At 36.2% G+C, this 19,471-nt stretch overlaps 1 protein-coding gene across 1 annotated transcript; it reads right to left on the reverse strand.

The window, feature by feature from the left end:
* Nucleotides 1-240: 240 nt before the first annotated feature.
* Nucleotides 241-18,986, reverse strand: ddx52 (DEAD (Asp-Glu-Ala-Asp) box polypeptide 52). The gene is made up of 15 exons (XM_053477928.1): nucleotides 18,875-18,986; nucleotides 17,553-17,754; nucleotides 17,305-17,456; nucleotides 14,481-14,666; nucleotides 12,941-13,084; nucleotides 12,742-12,853; nucleotides 12,525-12,597; nucleotides 10,039-10,242; nucleotides 8,399-8,489; nucleotides 7,298-7,420; nucleotides 5,222-5,372; nucleotides 3,079-3,154; nucleotides 2,916-2,987; nucleotides 2,586-2,684; nucleotides 241-356 (listed from the first exon to the last, which is right to left on the reverse strand). Exons 1-15 carry the CDS (start codon nucleotides 18,959-18,961, stop codon nucleotides 293-295), a joined length of 1,836 nt encoding a protein of 611 aa, XP_053333903.1. The 5' UTR covers nucleotides 18,962-18,986; the 3' UTR covers nucleotides 241-292.
* Nucleotides 18,987-19,471: the final 485 nt, after the last annotated feature.

Genomic DNA, 19,471 nt, shown 5'->3' on the forward strand with positions numbered 1-19,471 from the left:
TTGACTACAAATCTAATACTTAAAATATTTTTTTAAAGAAAAATATTAGTGTAATATTTTACAACTGTTTTTGGTGCTTCAGTGCCATGCATGTATATATTATTGTAATATTACAAAATATTTCACCAGGAAAATGCTTTACTTAATATTAGTAATGTTCATTATTATCTTCTCAGACTGTTTAATATGCAATCAGTAACTGTTGTTCAAATATGAAAAAAAAAATTGGAAAGCAGAATCTACCTTTTTAGTTTTATTGGACAATTTATTTTTACAAAGTTTATTTATTAACTCAGTTATTTTTACACTCATTTGTTTCACCTCCAGTTGATTTTGCCTCAGTTTTTCCTTTTTTCCTGAAAAAACAAAAACAAACAAACATCAGACACAATCATGTTTGGAGAACATAACCTTTAGAACATTAATTCTTTAAAAATGTACCTTGACCAATACTGTGAAGCAGTTAAGGAAGGGAGTTTAACTCTGGTGTGTATTTTACATAATCCTATAACTTACTGAGACACTGGTGTGAATTCTAAATTATAACAGTAACAGTACATTTTAACAGATGTTAAGATGTGGAGATGTTTCTTGCCCTGGCATGTTAAAGGCTCAGGCTCAATCTAAGGTTTCAAGTGATCTGAAACAGATTTCACTTTACTGTAAGTGCACGGGGTCTGTATTCACAAAGCTTCTTAAGCCTAAAAGAAGCAGCTTCTTAATCCTTTAATTTAGGAACAAATCTTAGTAAAGATAAAAATTATTCATGAAACATCTTAGACCTAAAATCAGCTCCCAAGGTAAAAATGGATTTTGTACTTTCCTGAATCACTATTAGTCTAGGACTCCCAGCTAGGACTTTTTAAGCTAAGATAGGGAATCTCTGAGATAATTCTAAGACACATTGTGAATAAGGGCCCTGAAGTTTTGTCACTAAGCAGTTGTAACAATTTGAACTAGAGCCATTAACATTGCTTATTATGATGCTAGATCCACTGAGCTTTACTGTAGGGGTAGAACAAGTCTCAGGCGATAAGATTTAAAAATAAGTCTAAGGTGATGACATTTTAAAATAAATCTTAGGTGATGACATTTCAAAATAAATCTTAGGTGATGACATTTCAAAATAAGTCTTAGATGAGGTTTTAGCAGTTAGGTTTCATATTGACTAAGGGGACAAATTTATTACAGTCTTAGGATGTAGAGACCCAATGTACTTTACTATTCATGGGAAATAAAAGACAGAGGATGGGACACTGGTCGTTTCAGCCAAAATATCCTGTGCAATCTGAGGTGAGGATGTGTAAAATACTCAAACTGAGAGCCCAGTATGACAGAGCAAACATTGTCCTTTCATATTCATTTGCAGCCCAACAGCATGCAAATGAAAAGTCACTAAAGATTGACTAAAGATAGTTTTTTGTATTTGATACTAATACAAGAAAACATACAAGACCATCAAAGTTTAAGCTGTCCACATGATTAACAGTTACTGAAAACTGACAATAAATATTATTTAAATGCTTCTGAAATTTTAAATTGCTTAATTTTATAGACTTGTAGATCTGGGCCCGTATTTACAAAGCTTCTTAGAATTCTCTCAGCCAGCTCCTATCTTTGCTTAAAAAGTCCTAGCTGGGAGTCCTAGACTAAAAGTAATTTAGGAACCTTCTCAGAGCAACTCTGCATAAGGTAAAACAACTCTTAAACCTCTTAAAAATCCCCCTCTCTACTCTCATCAATTTTTACCTTAGGAGCTGTTTTAGGTCCAAGATGTTTCGTGAACTATACTCAGCAAAAAAAAGAAACGTCCTCTGTCCTCTGTGTGATATTCGGATGTACCGATCCTGTGCAGGTGTTGTTACACGTGGTCTTCCACTGCGAGGATGATCAGCTGTCCTTCCTGTCTCACTGTAGCGCCGTCTTAGGCGTCTATGGCGATTTATCGCCCTAGCCACATCAGCAGTCCTCATGCCTTCCTGCAGCATGCCTAATGCACGTTCACACAGATGAGCAGGGACCCTGGGCATCTTTCACTGTCAGTAGACAAGTCTCTTTAGTGTCCTGCGTTTTTAGAACTGTGACCTTAAATGCCTACTTTATGTAAGCTGTTAAGGTCTTAACGACCATTCCACAGGTGCATGTTAATTAATTGATTATGGTTAATTGAACATGCATGGAAAACATTATTTAAACCCTTTACAATGAAGATCTGTAAAGTTATTTGGATTTTTACATTATTGTTGAAATACACAGTCCTGAAAAAGGGACGTTTCTTTTTTTGCTGAGTATATTTTTATCTTTCTTAGAATTTACCCTTAAATTTAAGAACAAATTTTAGTAAAGTTTGAAAGAATATTCTTAGAATTTCATCACTACTTTTAGGCTTAAGAAGCTTTGTGAATACAGGCCTAAAATCCTAACACAAACATGACATCCAGTCCTTCACTATAAGAAAATTTTATTGACCAGACCTGATTTAAAATTTTAAATTAGTATCCCTGTTCTTCGGTAATAACATTAGGAAAAATCTTCTGGGGTGTGAATACTTTATCAAGTTACTTCATTACAATTTCGACCGCTACCTTATTACTTTGCCGGGATTTTTTTTCATGAGAAAACGAGGCGTTGTGCAAATCGTTGATCTTCTTGGCGGTTTCTTCTCAAGATGACGTTTGACTTTGCTGTGAAGATGGAAATTATTTTTAGGAAAACATCACACTCTAAACAAGACATGCTGGATGTCAAACCTTTACATATATAATTCTATAGAAATATTACAGAATATAGACTTTTATCTAAAAATTTGTTTAGATTCACAAGAACAGATTTAACATGAAACATAGTATTAAACAGTCAGCTGATTGGAATTTTAATAAATTTATACGTGTGCATACATGTATAATAGAAAGTACCTTTTTAGTTTCTTGAATCCAATCATGTAATCAGGAACTGGACATCCTGCTTGTTTTATGACTGTTGCAATGCTGGTGGGGAAAATAATTACAAGTAAAGTGTCATGTTTTTTCCCCCAAAACTGGTTCTAAATATGCAAGATGAATCATTTGTTAATAAGACCTGCGCAGGAGTGGTTTGTCAGCCTCTGTGAAAAACGTAACGGCTTTCCCTTTATGACCCGCTCTTCCTGTGCGACCTGAAGGACAAAAACCCACAGAGAAATTAGGGGTGGGCGATATAACCAAAATCTATCAAGGTTATAGCAATTATTTACCTCGATAACGATATATATCACAACATACCAATTTGTATCTGAAAATGCATAAATAAAAATTCAAACACAAAGATACTTTAAATAACGTAATTTAATTTAAACTGTAAATTGCTTAGGTTTGCCGCATTTTTTTTTACCTTGTCCATATTTGTTTAGTTGCTTGGATTTCAGATAATAGAAAAGGTTTGACGTGTTTCCACCGCTTGCTAAAACAGTGCACTTGCATACCTTGCAAATCATGTTCGTCTCATTCTTATCACTTTTCTTATACCCAAACCAATTCCACGCCACAGACAATGCACCTTTTTCCTTTACAATTTCCTCGTTGTTGGTTTCGCCACATGTAAGCAAACTCAGTGTCTTCTTCCATTGTCGAAGTGTATGTGAAGCCAAACACATCAAAAGTAGGATGAAACCGTGGCACCCAATTGAACCAAATATCTGTGCGGCCCAGTGGACAGCGTAGCGCGACTATCTGGATAGCGCAAAGATGATCTGGTTTATTCGCGCAGCCCAGTGTAGCGCGCTGCGCGGACCAACTTGAGCAGCGCTGCTCAAATCACCAACCTGTGCGAACCACTGGCCAGCGCTGCGCGACTGATAGGATTAGACTGCGCCTACCAACAAATTACATTTTACCCCCAATCCCCCGCTGTAATTTAGAGTGCACAAAATGGAAGCTTTTTTTTTTTCATACTTGGGCTATAACGATATTGGCAGACATTATGAAGTTGAACTTTATTAAATTTATTATGTTTATTTTTCTTTATAGAAACGGCAGTGCTATCCAGATAGTCGCGCTGCACTGTCCACTGGGCCGCGCAGATATTTGCTCTGCCCACATCGGCTCAATCGGGAGCTACGGTTTCGTCACACTTTAGATTAGTTTGGCTTTCCATAGAAGTTAATGTGTATTGTGTGGTTACATAATGTGCAACGTTACGTTAACTCAATCGCGATTAAGACGATAGACCTGTTAATCGTGTCTACCGGTATATCGCCCACCCCTAAACCAAGCAATTACATTAGGAATAAGTAAGATAAACCCTTTTTTTAACAGTTAAAATAGTCCCAAAGCAGACTGTATAGTCAAGTCCAAAAAATTGCACACATGTGGAGGGGGAAAAAATATCCATAGAAGTATAACAACAGCACTTTAGAGAATAAAAAAATTCAACCATTAAGATACTCTAAGGATTTTTTTTTCTCATTTAGATTAAATTGTAATGCAGGAAAGTTTTTGTTGAGTTCATGTAATTTAACATGCTATTTTGCTTTAAAGAGTTTGGGCACCGCTATACTTCCATTAAAAAGAAGTATGCTTCCTTAAAGCGTGTGTTTATTGAATTATTAATAATATGTATTCCATAACCTTTCTGAATCTGATGTAAATATTATCTATATTATTTATATGATTAATAAATAAATGCTTAGCAGTTATAATTACCTTAAACCTTATTGAATAACTAATCTTTTCAGCGTTGAACATTATTGTAAAATTATTGTAGCTGTTTGTGTTCTTATTGTTGACTATCAATAAAAGCACAGTTTTTTCATTAAATTACAGAACAAAATACTTAGTCACCGAAACCCCAAAAACATTTAATTGTTGTACTTTTTTTTTTGTTCATGAACTGTGTTGAACAAAGTTGATCCCAAAATTAATTTAATCGTTTTGTACATGAACTGTGCTCATCGCAAAGTTCTTCAGACTGATAACTGAAGCATTAAAAGTGGGTGTGGTCTTGAAACCAGTGGCATTATAGGATTGCACTGTTGAGTCCGACATGTTACTGTTAATCTTCAGGATGGTGTTTAATCCTCTAGAACATTTTCATTCACAAAGTAGAATCTGTGCACTGGAGCTGATCTGCTGGCTTTGCACCGTACTATGCTCAAGTTTCGTTTAATCATCATGCGGACTGCACATGCTTGCACACATCTGTTAATTTTATACAAGCACCTGCGCATAGTGAGTTTTTGACCAACCTATGCGATGAATATACTCCACAGCACTCGTAGGAAAGTCGTAGTTTATCACGAGGTTGACACCTTTGAAGTCGATCCCCCGGGCCATGAGCGCTGTGCAGATGAGCACCCAGATTTTTCCTGAACGGAAGCTGCTCACCACATTATCTCTCTAACCACAAACAGAAGAAAGCACATAAACAGACTAAGTAAAAACATATAAACAAGCTTTCATTATACATTTTCTTCTTTCAGGTAGAGGGTTGGGTACCAAAGCCCGTTGTCAACATGGCACCGGTACCTATATAACCAATATGTACTAGAACTGAATTAGAATGAAAATTTTGTTGCCCCATTTCAGTGCAACTTAAAAGCCTGAATGATTGATTTAAATATTTGACATTTTATCTGTTATTTTCATAGCTTAATGCTAGACTTGTAGAGAACAGTACATCTAAGTTAGAAAAAGTTAAACTGTGTAAAGTTATCTGTGTAAAGACCTTCTTAAAAATTCTAGTAAACAGAAAACAAAAGTCTTCCTGTAAAAACAGAAGAATAAGAAATAAAAAAAAGTATAATTTGCATCTGAAAACTTGCACTACATGTTGTTAATTACTCTTTCCTTATACAAGGGGCGTTTAAGTCAAGAATGGGGCGACATGGCAATAACTCCCAGCTGAGTTCCTGTAATGTGCAAATGGTGCACCATTTAGATGAAGTCTTCAGTAAACATTGATCGCCTTTTACGCCTTCATTCACCAGAAACTTTGTCATAAGTCTCAGTTTGACTCAAACACTCCCACATTATGTACCATATTTAATTAAAAGTAATCTCTATAACTGTTATTACAACAAACCACTTTGTGAGCACTCAATATGACTCTTCTAACTATTAACCTGATTTTTTCATATTTTCCTCTCCTTTCTGCTTTTGTGAACACAGTCATTTTTCTGTTCTTATTCTATCAAGCTCTTCTGATTTTATTTTAAATACAGGAAACACATTCAAAAACAGGAAATGGATGAAGCTAAATGCTAACAGCAGCTCACAGTAGCAGGAAACTCTTCCAACAAGCAGCAGCGTAGAGAAACACACGAGCGGTGTGTCTCTCTACGCTGCTGAAAAACCACACCGAATCTTAAAAGCTGCAATAACAGTCTGTCTTATAGCGTCTGTCTAAAACACTCCTTCTGCTGGGGGGGGGGGGGGGGGGAGTCTGCAATTTTATTTAGGATTAATTTTAAAAATGCTTATTATCTAAGAAAGATAAAGTAGGCTATTGTTAATGCAGGGAACGGTTGCATAACTTGGCTTATAATGTGATAATTTTTATTTAGCCCATGATGAGTCCCATAAAGATCATGGCATTTTGTTGTGTTCATAGTTTACTGTAGCATTTTCTTTTTTTTTTTTCGTAGTGTTAACACACAGCATGTACGTTATCAAACCAGTCGATGCAGCCATCTTTGAACTAGGGTGTGGACGGTAACCAAACACCCCTACCCCGCAACAGTTGCACCCGCTTTCGTAATTATTTTCATTACAGTGCATTTCCTCAGCATTCAAGTTTTTGTTTTTACTGCTAGCAGGCTGGAAACTCATGACTGATAAACTGTCCATCACAGTTGCACCCGAAAACAACAACAACAAAAACAAACAATTTGCTTACACATCGTGATTCTTTCATGTGGTGATTTATGCATCACCACACCGACTCCAAAATGTTTTTTTATCCATTTTTATCTATCTATCTATCTATCTATCTATATATATATATATATATATATATATATATATATATGTTTGCATTTAAGGTGGTAAGATGCTGTCATTATCTTGTGCGATGAGGAGCGAATCATTTGCTAAACTTTAGAATTGTAAGAAAATCTAAAGAAATTATTAATATTAAATATTTTAATATTTATAAACTCAAGATGCAATACAAATCGAATCGGCACATAGATATGGTGATAATATCGTACTAAGATGTTCTAGGTGACTCCCAGCGGAGTAAATGATTTATAAGGAAACAACAGTATTTATATATGTATACCCACGCACCTTTACTCCTGTTGGCCTCCTGTTATGCAACTCACCTGTTGTTGTGTGCGTTCGGCGTGAATCACATCCACGTTGATCCCCTCATACACCAGCTCGTGGAACAGCTCTCGGGCTCGCTCTATGGACTGCACGAACACCAGCATGGGTGGCATGAACCCCTGTACACAAGAAGAGACGATATATATAAATATATATGAGGAGTAGCAATGACCAAAAGTCTAAAAACAGACTTCCTTTCTTATGGTCTTACTATAATACAACCAATCCTACATATTGTTAGTCGAGTGCTTTCACAAATCACGTGCATAAGATAAGAACTGTATGACACACATATTCAGGGCGATGTCACCTTAAGCTTGATTGGATCGACTGCAAAGTCTAATCAGATTTTGAACTGGTTACAGTGACCATGCTTTAAAACATGTAAAACGTAGCTCCTAATCTACTGAGTGTCATCTGACGTCTAGCTGTTTATTCTAATACAGCCAGACCTCATCCACCAGCAGTGAATACACTCATACTCAGAATATACTGACCTTACTCTGATTTGAGGTCCGCTATACACACTCACACAAGTAAGTACACCCCTCTAATTTCAGCATAAATTTTAGTACAGCTTCTCAAAGGACAATACTATAGAAACGAAACTTGAATATTATTTTATAGGAGTGGACCATGTGCATCTTGTAAAACAGTATAGATTTACTGTCCTCTAAAACGAACACTTTACATAACAGCTGTAACATCTTTACCCATGCAAAATCACATGTTCCATTCATCATGTTCATGTGTTTGTCACTGGCCGAGTATGTCTCCAAACTTAAACCCGCATCCTCAAGCGGAAAGGCGTGCTAGATAACCATGGTGCTTTTACAATATACTGACACTTGGCGCACAGTTTTGACATGTTTACTTAGGGTGTACTTATTTTCGTTGCTATTTATTTAGACCATAAAGTCTGCATGTTGAGTTATTGTGAGAGGACAGTAAATCTATTTTAAAGTATACCCAACTTTCATTTCTATAGTATTATCCCTTGTGTGGTTGCTAAATATGAGGGGTGTACTCTCTTTTGTGAGATACTATACAAAGTCATCTGTCTTTTACTTATATTTCACATCCAAATTTCCACCAACCTTCTTTATCAGGTCCCTCATAGCGAGCAGCTTGCCATTTTCTGCGCCTACAAACAAAAGCTCCTGCTCTACCGTCTCAGCTGCAGAGTTCCTGTGGACCAAGACAATGCAAGGATATAATATCAATAATACCGGGACTTATTATAATTTTTCTTATTAAAATAAAAAATCCTGCAAGACTTATGAAAGTCTATAATTATAATCATATACGCTGATAATTTTCTACTGCGCATCTGATTTGAAGGACATTCGGTGACAAGTCTGCTAACTATAGACCAGAATCAGACAGTTTTTTAGCTTGATGGATCACGACCGGTAATCAGTCCCAGATATTGTTGATTTTGTGCCAAAACAAAAAAATTTTGAGTTTGAGTCCCGCTACAACCCTGTGTGGCCCAGAGCCTAAGTAGCATTCTGTGCTCTTAAGAGGAAACGGTACCGTAGAGCCACTCTCACTTGAACTTTGAACGAGAATGACATGGCTGTCGATATACTTTATGCTGGATTTTATTTGTGTGAACACGTACCACGTTTTTGATTTCTGAGACTTACTTTTTTTTTTTTTTTAATAAGACATCCACCAAAAAAAATTATAAATGCAATCGGTGTATCCTTAGGGCTCTATATTGCACTATCCTGAGCCCAATTAAAAGTTATTAAACTTGGTCATCGTAAACATAGTAACACAAAAAACTGTTAAAATTCTTTTATTTCTAATTAAGTAATTTCTTTACATATTTGTAGATGGAGGGGAGGGTTAATAGTGTTTGTTTGAGAAATTAAACACTTGTCTGAAATTATGGCACCTGAGTACTAGATAATGTTACAGTGTGTTATAGTCTTCCTATTGTTCATTCCTGTACTTCTGTACTTCATCCTTCTTTAAATCACCGATTTAGAGCGTTTCTTCACACACACACACACAAAAAAAAAGTTCCAATGTACGCACGCTGTTTGAACAAAATAAAATCTCTTGAATCTTAAAATTATTCTTTTCTGTTCACATTTCTGCCTGGTTTTTATTTTGTTCTATTTATTAATTTCCTCGTTCTTTCATTTTCCTACTTGTGATTTTTCTACTTTATTAACTTTAAATTAACTTTATTAACTACTTTATTAACTATATATATATCTGAATTTATTCATTTCCATTTTTATGTCTTTACCCACATGTAAATGAAGGGCGTGTCTTCACTACTGAGGTATCAGCAATCAGCAAAACCCCCACACTCTCAAACCCAGTAGGTGGCATTATTGCACCATAACCTGCTTTAGACTTTTTTTTTTTACTAATTCTGGCAGCTTCACATCACAGCTGAAAATGAGCTCTTTACGACACCATGTGTTAAAACGTCTATTAATTCATCTCAAAGCACAACACACACCCTACGTTTACTTTAATATAACTTTTGCTCTACATTAACAGCTTGTCTTATTTTTTATTTTTTATTTGATACAATTAAGAGCGAAAGTAGTTTAACACATCAGTTATACTCATTGTACCCAATCGGTGTTCACTTGTTGGTCTAAAGTTGATCTGATTAAAAAAAATTCCACACTAACACTTAGCCCTTGAGAAGTTTGCAAAAAGGTTAAACATAGAAGAAACAACAATCCTGTTCAATAAAGATCTTTCATACCTGGGTCCGATGTTAACACAGACGAGATTGTCCAGATTGAGCTTGCACCATTGCTCCACCTCGGTGGTGAACGTGGCACTGAAGAGGGCTCGGCGAACTTTGGGAGAGGTGCAGGCCAGGAAGATGGTGGCCAGCTGCTCCCTGAAGCCCATCTTTCCCTCCTCAAACAGCTTATCGGACTCATCCACCACCAGCCACTCCACACTGCGACAGAGCACATGAGAGGTACAACACAACACCAACAATAACGACACCATCATATTTACTGCCTATCTTTATACAGTAAAACCTTGGATAACGATAATAACTTGATCTGCGAGTGGTTTGCAAGGTGAGCAAAAAAATGTAAATAAATAAATAAATAAATGAGCGACGAACGAGTACCGTAGTACGTATACGCTTACTACTGCTTCTGCTGAGCGTCACATGATCACAACTGAGCCAGTGGTTCTTTTCTCTCTCTCGCTGTGAGATTGTGGGCAATCGTCTCCCATGCTCGGTCTTAGCGTCACTCATATAGTCAACATCCGTGTGCACGTGTACTGTTTTATTATAACATACTGACCACGTAAGCTCACGTGTGTCCAAGTGTAGTGACTGTTCTTTAGTAAGTGTACTACAACAACAAACCCGTAAAGAAAAAGGTTGTAGGAGTGCAGGAGATGAATCTGTTTCACAACAGTAACTGTTGTGGCAAATTTTGTGAACTGCACCAATTGTCCAAACAAAAACCCAACAACTACCTGAGTATTGAAAGAGCAAAAACGTTTTGCAACGTATTGCAAGCAAAAGTATACGGACAGCACTGGACTGGCCGGCCAAAAGACAACAGACACCCCAGGAAAATTGCACAATGCCCGATTTCACATGATTCATATACCCTTAGTTAGCAATTACCTCACTGTTGGCTTCTCCTTAAGTCAAATAGTTACCTAATATTCTTAATATATTAGCTGTAAGCCACTTTTTTTTTTTTAGGTCAGACTGATGTGGCACCTTCCAGTTACATAATTTTCCCCTCTCATCTCTATTTATTCATGTCTGGGTAGGGCTCAAAGATCTTGTTCTCATTTTTTACTTTTTTGGAGAAAGTTTGGTTTGTTCCTTTTTTTCTTAACCAGACTATTAACCACTGTTGGTGAATACTTGGGTATTCGTCAGAGCCGCAATAAAAAAAAAATAAAAATCTTCCTCTTCAAGATGTGCAAGTACTCTGTGCTTATTATTTCCATCATATCTGATTTGTTGTTAACTGTCTATAGTATGCCTCTACATATGTAGCAATTATTTATTTATTAGTAATTTAACATTGATTATTTTATATTATTAGTTTCTGAAACTATTCAGATCAGAATTATTTACATGATCCTATTTAGATATAGTAGAGTATAATTGTGTAGAGTGGTTATAATTGGTAAAATAAAGGTTACTTACGCATATTACTTATAGTAGTATGCATATTAAGTTAATTTCTTGGAGTGCAATTTTTAGATTTTTCTTTGGGCCCATGTTTATTTAAATTCTCTCTTTGTTTAATTTTAACTTGCAGGCAGCGCCCTTCTCGCTCATCCTCTCGCCTGAGGATCCTTCCGGGAGCATGTACTTACACCCTGCCTTATCTACACAGCCACAATCATCGCCTTATTACAGCACTTATTCCTCTGAGGAGGGTGTTGCTGAGAATTAGTGATTAATTAGATTTTTCCTTTCTTTGCTTTTTTTGTTTAAATGATAAATATGATGTATTTATATATGTTGTTTTTGTACTTTGTTTTTACTTTGTCCGCTCTTAAAAAAAAATTCTATCTCTTTGCACCCTATGTCCCAATCAAAGCAGAACCGAAAACTAATTTTTTTATATTTTTGATCACTGCCTGCATTTTCCACTTCATTAAAGTTCGTTCCTCAATTTCATGCACTCTGTGTAAACGGGTCATTCTTGGGTCACACTTCGCATACTTTTCTGCTTGATTAACGTTAGTTATAAGTATACAGCTATAAAACAGGTGTAAATATTAATAAAAAGGAGTAAATATTAATTAAAAAAAGAGTAAATATTATTAGTATTATTATTTTGTCGAGTATTATTATTTTTACTTATTGCTTTGTTTCCTATCCCTGGATCAAGGCCTCTTGAACAGAGACCTTCTGGGTATTTTGTACCTCACACTTGACAATTGTAGGCCAATACAATTTTTCCACACAACGCAACATCACATTTTCACAAAATCCTCAAAAGAAGGCAAATGCCAGTGTCATTAGAGAGGTTCCTTGTTAAAGTCACACAAAAAGAACACTATTCCAGAAAGCCACCAGAGAGCAGTGTTTCTGTTAGTATTTGTGTGTGAAATTATTTCTAATGGGGAAATTTACTTTAATATGCGACTGCTTAGTTTTAGAAGCACATTTCCGGAACAAATTACGCTCGCAATCCAAGCTTTTACTGTATTTTGCACTGGACCGTGAAGGCCCTGAAGTAGACTGACCTGCTGAGATCAACAGCTGGAGGTTCCTGGTTCAGCAGGTAGATCAGCCTGTTTGGCGTCGTCACCAAAATGTCTGAGAAAGAAATTTTAAATCATAACCATTCAAGCTGTTGAAAGAATTAAGAATCTTAAAAAATAATTTCATTATAAGCTATTGTATATTTTTTATGCATATTTGTATACACCTATTTTTATTTAAGATGCATAAAAGACTCACCGAACTTCTTGGCCGATTTGGGACCGTATTTTTTAGCCGCATCCACTCCCTTGTTAATCATGTGAACCCTGAAGCCCAAACCCTCAGACAGTTTTAGCAGCTCTCTGTGTGTCTACAAGCAACATCATAAAGAACAGATTATGTTACCTCTTAAAAAAAACAGTTCCCCTTTAATCTTTCTGTTCTGTGAAGGTCTCACCTGGCTGGCCAGCTCTCTCGTCGGTGCCACGATGAGCGCTCTGAAGCCCTTGTTGAGCGGCTGACGAAGATGCGCCAGTATGGGCAGGCAGAAGGCTATGGTTTTACCCGAGCCTGTGGGGGCACACGCCAGGATTTCACGTCTCTGAAGAGAACAAAATTTTTTTTTAATAAACCCCACGTCATGTTTAAAGTGCTGATTTTTACAAGTCTACTAATCACTTACACTGAAAGTAAAGTTTTGTAAAATCATTCTATGCACATGTTTTGAACCCATCAATCTTGAGCCTTGAAACTCCTCCCCTTTCTTATATCACACAATATCGATTTTATGTCCATTGGCTATATTTTTTATATTTTATACAGATACAAAAAATAGTTACAAACAGTTATTTTTCTTTTCCCTTGTTGTTTAACAGATTAACAGCAAAATTGTCTGTCATATGGGCATATGACAACCATATTATATTAAATCATACATTTTAAGAAGGAAATAAATTCAATATAAAAATTAAATATATAAAAATAAATAGAACTTTGGATTAACTTTGCAAGTAGTCTACAGTGATCCTCAGCATTTATTAAGTGTACAGGTACATCTCAATAAATTAGAATATCATCGAGAAGTTGATTTATTTCAGTAATTTCCTTCAAATAGTAAATATTCAAAGGCTGTATTTTTTTTTTTAGTTAATTAGTAGGTGCAGGTGTTTTAAGTTAATTAGCTGATTAGAGTGTGACACCATGAGGCTCCTATATTAAACTTTCACAATATTCATAATTTTCTGCGATACTGAATTCTGGGTTTTCATTAGCTGTAAGCTATAATCAGTAAAATTGAACACCTGAAATGTATCAGTCTGTGTGTAATGAATCTATATAATATACAAGTTTAAATTTTGGAATTGAATTACTAAAATAAAATCAACTTTTGATGATATTGTAATTCATTAAGACGCACCTGTATATTTTTTACTGAAATAAATCAGATACGCCTTATACTATATATAGTTTGTTTTTGCCCCATAGTTAATCATAGTAAAATGTTCAATTAATAGTGATGTTGATATAATTTCGTATCACCCAGCACTAGCTCACATATTAAAATTCTAAACATTCTGTTCATTGCAGCGTGCATAGTAAAATCAGCCAGGTCAGATGCTGGAACGAGTCAAATGCCTACTTTGTTGTAGGTGAGGATAGCGCTTCTTCTTTTGAGTTTATGGAAAGCTGAGAATTACTGCCATCCACTGGACTGAAGTGTGGTAAAGAACAGACACTAAACCCCAAACATTTGTGCATGTGGCAGACACTCTTATCCAGAGCGACTTACACAAGTAAGACAAGATTTCGACGCACATTTGATACTTTTAACATTTTGTATTTATATTTATAGTATTTTAATACTCATTAAAACCTGAGAAAAATCTAAATATTAGGGCTAATAAATCAAGTTGAATTTCTCAATGACCAAAAATGTAATCAACACACTACCTACTTGCATACTGGGAAATCAGACACACAATCAGCCACTGACTTACGTGCATCATGAGCGGGATGGCCTGCATCTGAATGGGGGTGGGGGTCTGAAAGCCAGCAGCTTTAATGTTCTGGATGATCCGGGAATCCAGCTCGTATTCCTGCTGAAGCTCTTCGAATGTGCCAAGAGGGTCTGGGACGTCGGTGCCGTGCACATTAATCCTGTTCTGATGCCGGATCTTATTAAGCTGAAACGTGCAGACAAAAAAAAAAAACGTCTGAGTTTCTAACATAGCTGTGTCGCTTATGAGAAAATTCTAGGACACTGTTGTGTCTAGGTGGAACTGAGATTTAACTGTAAACTGTGGAAAAGTTTGGATTAAATAAAAACCAGGACAGTAAACAAGGACCCCCCCTCGTGTAATATTGAGTAGTTCCCCCTTTTGCCACCATATTTATTGCAAACTCTAAAATTAAAGTCACACTTAATTTGACTTTAAGCAGTCTCAGCATTCATGCACACAGAAATCTAACCACAAACCAAGTAAAAATTTTACTTCAATCAATTTTTTTTTAATGCTGACTATAGTTAAGTCATTATTTAACTTGTACAGTAAATTTTATTTAGGAACACTTGTCACTCATCTGTAATGACAGTGATCATACTTCGGTATTTTTGTCTTCCTACATTAAATACTTTATGTCATGGTTAAACAAGCCTTGGGGAAGCGTGGAGATTAAGGAGGAGCCGTCACAAAAACATTACTGCATAGTGGAGTTCTTTATTCTTCGCAAATCCCAGCTTCTTGTTAGTAGAATAGAGTTAGAGTTTACCCATGATACGGCGCCCCTGAAACAGGGAGGGTTAACGGCTTTTCTTAAGGGCTTAACTGTGGCAACTTGGCGGTGCTGGGGCTTGAACCCACAACCATTCAATCAGTAAACCAGTAATTGAGATATGGTCCTTTCCATATGCAATTTTTATTGGTAGGACAAAAGTAATATGGTTTTATCAGAAGCTTGTTTGAGATTATGAAAAAAAAAAAAAAAGCATTGAAAGATTTTTAGGCTATTATTAGAAGTCATAGTAGTATATTACCTGTGTTATCCTAAAATGAATTGATTAAAGATTATAGATGAGACAGGGAAAACCAAAATGACTTTGTTTTGCAAATGTCCTCCTTGTGTAATTAAAAAAAGATTGTGCTTCTGTAAAATAGTGTTGTATAGCTCTAAGTCAGTCTGGTGAATTAAACTGCTTTAGTATTAACTTTGTACTAAATCAAAGTTATATATCTGCCTTGACATCCACGTATAACAAAGATTTGTATGAATCTGCATTTCCAGAACTAGACAGAATCTTTTTAACAAAATAAACCTGAGAGATTTATATGATTTTTCCTTACAGCTATTGCACAAGAAAAAGAGAACTAAAATTGAGCAACTCATTTAAGCAACTCATCCATAAATTTAAAATGGTTTGTCTCCAGGCAACATTCTCAGTATATACATCTTCAGTTTCCAAGTCAGTGCGTTTTCTATAAAAACAAATTGCACCGTCTTAGGCGCTTTAAACAACACTGAGGAGGTAAAAGTTCTTTGCTACCAATACAAAGTGGTGTACACGTGAGAAGTGGAACGAAAATCATACATGATTCCAAAACTTTTTTACAAATAAATAACTGAAACGTAGGGTGTGTGTAATTATTCAGCCCCCTGAGTAAATACTTTGTAGAACCACCTTTTGCTGCAAAATTACAGCTGCCAGTCTTTTAGGGTATGTCTCTACCAGCTTTGCACATCTAGAGACTGAAATCCTTGCCTATTCATCTTAGCAAAGACAGCGTTTGTGAACAGCAGTTTTCAGATCTTGCCACAGATTCTCGATTGGATTTAGATCTGGACTTTGACTGGGCCATTCTAACACATGGACATGTTTTGTTTTAAACCATTCCATTGTTGCCCTGGCTTTATGTTTAGGGTCGTTGTCCTGCTGGAAGTTGAACCTCCGCCCCAGTCTCAAGACTCTAAGATGTTTTCTTCCAAGATTGCCCTGTATTTGGCTCCATCCATCTTCCCATCAACATTGACCAGCTTCCCTGCCCCTGCTGAGGAGAAGCACCCCCAGAGCATAATGCTGCCACCACCAAATTTAAAAGTGGGGATGGCGTGTTCAGAGTGATGTGCAGTGTTAGTTTTCCGCCACACATAGCGTTTTGCATTTTGGCCAAAAAGTTAAATTTTGGTTTCATCTGACCAGAGCACCATCTTCCACATGTTTGCTGTGTCCCGCACATGGCTTGTGGCAAACTGCAAACGGGACTTCTTATGTTTTTTTTGTTAACAATGGCTTTCACAAGACGGCCTTGTCTTGGTAGGTTTACAGTTGTGCCATACTCCTTCCACTTCTGAATGATCGCTTGAACAGTGCTCCGTGAGATGTTCAAGACTTTGGAAATCTTTTTGTAGCCTAAGCCTGCTTTAAATTTCTCAATAACTTTACCCCTGACCTGTCTGGTGTGTTCTTTGGACTTCATGGTGTTGTTGCTCCCAATATTCTCTTAGACAACCTCTGAGGCCGTCACAGGGCAGCTGTATTTGTACTAACATTAGATTACACACAGGTGCACTTTATTTAGTCATTAGCACTCATCAGGCAATGTCTATGGGCAACTGACTGCACTCAGACCTAAAATATGTTTGGAAACATGTATGATTTTCGTTCCACTTCTCACGTGCACACCACTTTGTATTGGTCTTTCACGTGGAATTTCAATGAAAGTGATTCATGTTTGTGGCTGTAATGTGACAAAATGTGGAAAAGTTCAAGGGGGCCGAATACTTTTGCAAGCCACTGTATACACAGAACATAATGGTGTTTAATACCTTCTCTTTATGAAGCTGCTTCAATCTCTTTACTGATGGTCCATCTGTTGCCTTTTTCTTTGGTCCTTTCGCCTTCTTGTCTTGTGAAGACACCCACTGAATTCCTGTCTCCTCCTCCTCCTCCTCATCCTCACTACTCTCATCTTCTGAGCCTGTGCATTACCATAAAAGTGCAAGGGGTTCGATAAGTTTATACAGCAGCATTGCAGACATTTATAATGTATACCTTGAAAATGTTTGCCTCTTACCCTGAGCTTTTCGTTTATCCCTGTTCCTTTTTTTCTTCGGCTTGTTTAATGATTCATCCATGACAATCGAATCATCATCATCTGATTCGTGCTCCTCATTATTGTCGGGTCTGAGTTCTTCAGCTGACTCCTCTCTGGTTTGGCCAAAGAAGCTGATTTCAGTCAAAGGATTGGAGATGTCTTTCGGCTGAGATCTTGTAACCTGTTTCATAAAGGTAGGAACAATAAAAGAGAGCGTTGAGACAACTTAAATAAACACTGGTAAGTATATTTAATAGCTTGAACCTATTGAAAACTGAAACTTTTGCTGTACACTTAGATATCAGCCTGAAGTTTATACTGCACCACAAGGGAATTTAAAATGTTGAGCAGAAGCGATGTTATGAACAGTTACATCCCGGATTTAATAAACTACTTTCGTGCTCCTTGCTCAATGTAAACAAACGCCTGTACAAATAGATATTAATTAGAAAAATGAAACTGAATATTTTTACTGGGATTAGTTACAGCGGTATAAGTGACAAGTTGTATACGTGAATTTTAACATGCTTTTAAAAGTTGTTTAAGATTAAATTTAATCTTTATCAGGGCTACTTTTTTTAGATTTCTCATCTGTGATTCACTCTCCGATTACCGAACAGGGAGTGTATTTGGCTGACGACGAAAGAAGTACAATTTACCGTGAACAAGGAGTAAACATAAACTTTTCTATATTTTCCTTTGATTGTTATAAGATGAAATGACAGCAGATTTAAAAATTCCTGCCGTCAACTAGGTACATTTTATACCGTTTTCTAATATTAAACCACAGTCTAGTGAAAACCATATTATAAATACCATATAAATGTTTCACACCAAAAAAATTACAGTTTTAAAAAGTTATGGAATTCGTCATCAACCTGAAATAATATTACTGATCACATTAAAGCTGATCAGATTATTTTTAAGCTTTAACCTTTGAACTATTTTTACAAACTCTAGTTAAAATAATAATAAGTTTATTACGAGGTTATTTAGCTCAGCTCTATACAACCAAGCCAGTGAGCTAGCTTAAAAAAACGCTTGCTGATCTGTGATACTCAAACATAACGTGTTTAATATTTTGAATGACTTTAAACATAGAAACAAATTAATAAACACTCCCTGTGCAGCTGTGTTAGCACGCTGGCTAACTCGGCTTGTAAACACCACGCAGAGACACACATGTCTGCTAGCCAAGGCTAAACAACTCGGCTAAGCGAAAATACCACTAGAATTCTATCGCTTTTCTAAAATACGACTACTGCATAAAAAGTCACAGCTAAAATACATCCAGACATCACCTTAAACCTTTCCGCATCTCTGCCAAATCTTTTAAAATTAAACTTTGCGCCGGCTCCAAGCCTCTTAAACAACTCCACAGCGTCCATGGGGAAGCTCGAGCTTAGAGGAATAGAGGACGTGCTCACTAATCGAGCGCAGAGCACGCGATGATTAACAGATCGGCGATTGATTACATATGTCTGCAAAAATACCATTAAAACTCCCAATTTAACACAATTTCTTAACTTTTGGGTACACGATATTGCCAAAAGTAGTCACCCACCCATCCAAATTATTAAATTTAGGTGTTCAAATCACTTCCATATGAAAGCGCATTGCATTCACACAAAGAAATAAAAATAACAGGAATTATCTCATAATTGTGACAAATTATAGCATAATTATGAGATTCTGATCTCATAATTACGACTTACTAACTCATAATTATGACATTTTTTCATAATTATGACTTAATATCCCATAATTATGAAATCCTGATTTCATAACTATGACTTACTGTACTATCTTATAATTATGACTTAATATCTCATAATTATAAGATCCTGATCTGAGAGAAATGCTGAGGGATCGGCTGGTTTGTGAAATTGGTGATGACC

Source organism: Clarias gariepinus, chromosome 19, assembly GCF_024256425.1.
Source record: "Clarias gariepinus isolate MV-2021 ecotype Netherlands chromosome 19, CGAR_prim_01v2, whole genome shotgun sequence".
In the NCBI taxonomy this organism is placed as follows: Eukaryota; Metazoa; Chordata; class Actinopteri; order Siluriformes; family Clariidae; genus Clarias; species Clarias gariepinus.